Source organism: Anopheles aquasalis, chromosome 3 (genome assembly GCF_943734665.1).
Source record: "Anopheles aquasalis chromosome 3, idAnoAquaMG_Q_19, whole genome shotgun sequence".
Classification (NCBI taxonomy): domain Eukaryota; kingdom Metazoa; phylum Arthropoda; class Insecta; order Diptera; family Culicidae; genus Anopheles; species Anopheles aquasalis.
The window spans coordinates 37134064-37136563 of NC_064878.1; the positions used below are offsets into that span (position 1 = coordinate 37134064).

General features: G+C 48.4%; 1 protein-coding gene across 1 annotated transcript in view; it reads right to left on the reverse strand.

The window, feature by feature from the left end:
* LOC126574181 (cadherin-23) overlaps positions 1–2500 on the reverse strand; it is a 14207-nt gene that overhangs the window by 4623 nt on the left and 7084 nt on the right. The window contains exons 2-3 of the mRNA XM_050234220.1: positions 1086–1229; positions 1–1011 (exon numbers count right to left, since the gene is read on the reverse strand). The exon at positions 1–1011 is cut by the window's left edge and continues 988 nt beyond it. Of these exons, the coding sequence (XP_050090177.1) occupies positions 1–1011; positions 1086–1229 (1155 nt within the window). The remainder of the gene's footprint in view (positions 1012–1085; positions 1230–2500) is intronic.

Genomic DNA, 2500 nt, shown 5'->3' on the forward strand with positions numbered 1-2500 from the left:
CCACAACGGGCGTACGACCTTCACCGTGTGTTGGCACGACCCCAAACACGTCCTCAGCGTTGCGGACATTGCGCAGAGCGAGCGTGTAGCGGCTGTTTGGACCGAGATCTTTATCCGTGATGACGATCGCGAGCCCGGGTAGTGGTGTGTCTTGTTCCAGGTTCTCCGGAATCGTCACATCGTAGCTCGGTTGGTTGAACTCTGGAAAATGATCGTCAACGTCGGTCAGTACGATCGTAATCTGGGAGACCGTTGTATCACCCGGTAGTTCGTTGTTGATCAGCTCCGTCGCTCGGATACCGAACGTGTACGCACCACCGTTCTGTGTGATGATGGGATCTTCGCGATCGAGTGGCTTTCCGGTGGTGATCAGCTCGGCCACACCGGATCGTGGATGGCCGATATAGTTGAGCCGGAAGTGTCCCATCGGTTCGTTCTCGAGCATCAGCATGAGCGCGTTCGGGTTCCCGGTGTCACCATCGGTTGCATTTATCGTGAGGACGGCCGTTCCTTCGATTGTGTTTTCCGGAATCGTTGCTGAATACGGGGCATTAATGAAGACGGGTGGTTGATCCTGGACATCGAGAATCGTGATGGCTACAGTTGCGTACGCACGAAGGGCGTTCGTTGGTGAGCCATCTTTCGCTTGGATCGTTAGAATGTATGAAGGACGTGTCTCGAAGTCTAGCGGCTTCCGGAGCTCCAACGATGCCGCAAACTTGCCCTGTGCGATCTTCTCCGTGTGGACCGCAAACACGTCACAAATGTCGTCCGATCCTTTGCTAGGGTCCTGGTAGCAGCTAAAGCTCAGCTCGGCATTCACACCCTCGTCCTGGTCCGTTGCAATGATGTCCGGTGTGACGGTGACGTTACTGCCCGGTGCGGTCGCTTCACTGATCGTGGCACTGTACGGTCGGCCAATGAACACCGGAGCGTTGTCGTTGTAGTCCCGGATCGGTATTTCGCGTCTCAGTGACACCGTGTTTGGTTCCGTACCGAGAACACTCTCATCTTTACGGAGGGGTCGTGAAGAAATGCTACTTAGTTGCAACCCAGGGGGGGGATCATTGCGATCGGTCACTTACCTGTGATGCTGATGATGACTTCCACCGTGTCCTGTTGCTCACGATCTAGTGATTGTCGCAATCGTACGACTCCCGAATCGCGATCCACACTAAACACCGGACCGGAGATGCTGAACCGCAATCTGCTGCCCTCAGGATCGACACCTGCAAAAGAAAAGTAGACCATGGAGTGAGAATCATGAAATGGACCAGAACTGCTTAATAATGTGTCTCGGCTTGTTTGGCTTCCTACGGTCATTCCGAGTCCGAGGAATCCATCAAATAACCATTCGACAACGATGTGAATGATCTCGCGCATAGGCGAGAGCTTGGAAGCTTGACCACTCAGAATGCTCGGCACGTTCGTCCGCAAAAAGAACGAAAACTAGTTTGCTGCCCACCGCCAACCCACCATCAACCCGTTTTCTTGCCATTCGCGACTCTGCTGTTTGATGAGCGGTTTTGTGGTTTCGAAATGAAGATGCGAAAGTCCGATGGCTCAGGTGGTTACAGCAGGTTCGTAGTCTGACTGTGGTTCACGTAAGAATTGTTGGTTTTGCGTGCTAGGTTGCTGAATCTGAATGCGTGTGCTGCATGAGAATCTTTTTCCATTTCTGTGAACTAGTGCCAGACGAGTTGTGGTGGCAAATAAGAAGTAACACACGTTAGGAGAGCGGCAAGTGGTTGGTGTTTATTCGCCACATATGCTCTTCGTCGCGGTTGTTGTGAATTTTCTGCCATTTGCTAGCAGTTTAGTAACAATACTACATCACCAGCAAACCAGATATTTGGTTATAACTAAACATGTTAAGGAGCTGTACAGTCTATTGTAAAGGTTCATCTTTAGAATTATAGTTCCTTGCACTTGAGTAAATACGTGCAACAACACGAAGACCTACTGCTGGTTGGAATTATCACTTCAAAGACTAAATTTTCAGCTAGTTTATACTACAGTACAATAAAGCTTGGAACACTTAATATTTGGCCGCACTCTTCTACTCACTGTAGCGCTCCTAGTGGTCGCTTTGCTACTCTGTTGGTGTCTTTTCTCTAAAGTCTGTCTGTCTAAGGTGGTGTCTGTCTAAGGTCTAAATCTTTTCTTTTAGTGATAAAAAATTCGTAAAAATCGAACCATACCTTCAAAACTTATCACCGATGAAACACGAAAGGTGAAAAAAATAGTCTGCACAATCTCTATGAAAACTCAATTTAATTGAAGTAAAAACCCACGTAAAACTGCAATTTGGCAAAAACCAGCAGACAAATTTGACTTTAGCAATCGTAGAGGAAGTACGATGTAAGGTTTTAGTTCATTTAGGCAGATGACATTTCCCGTAAATTACTCATTGGGCAAGAGATCTGCAGTTGTCGTTTGAAAACGACGAGTGGTTTTATGACGGGAGGGTCCATGAACGGCCGTTTGTACAAAAAAGAAT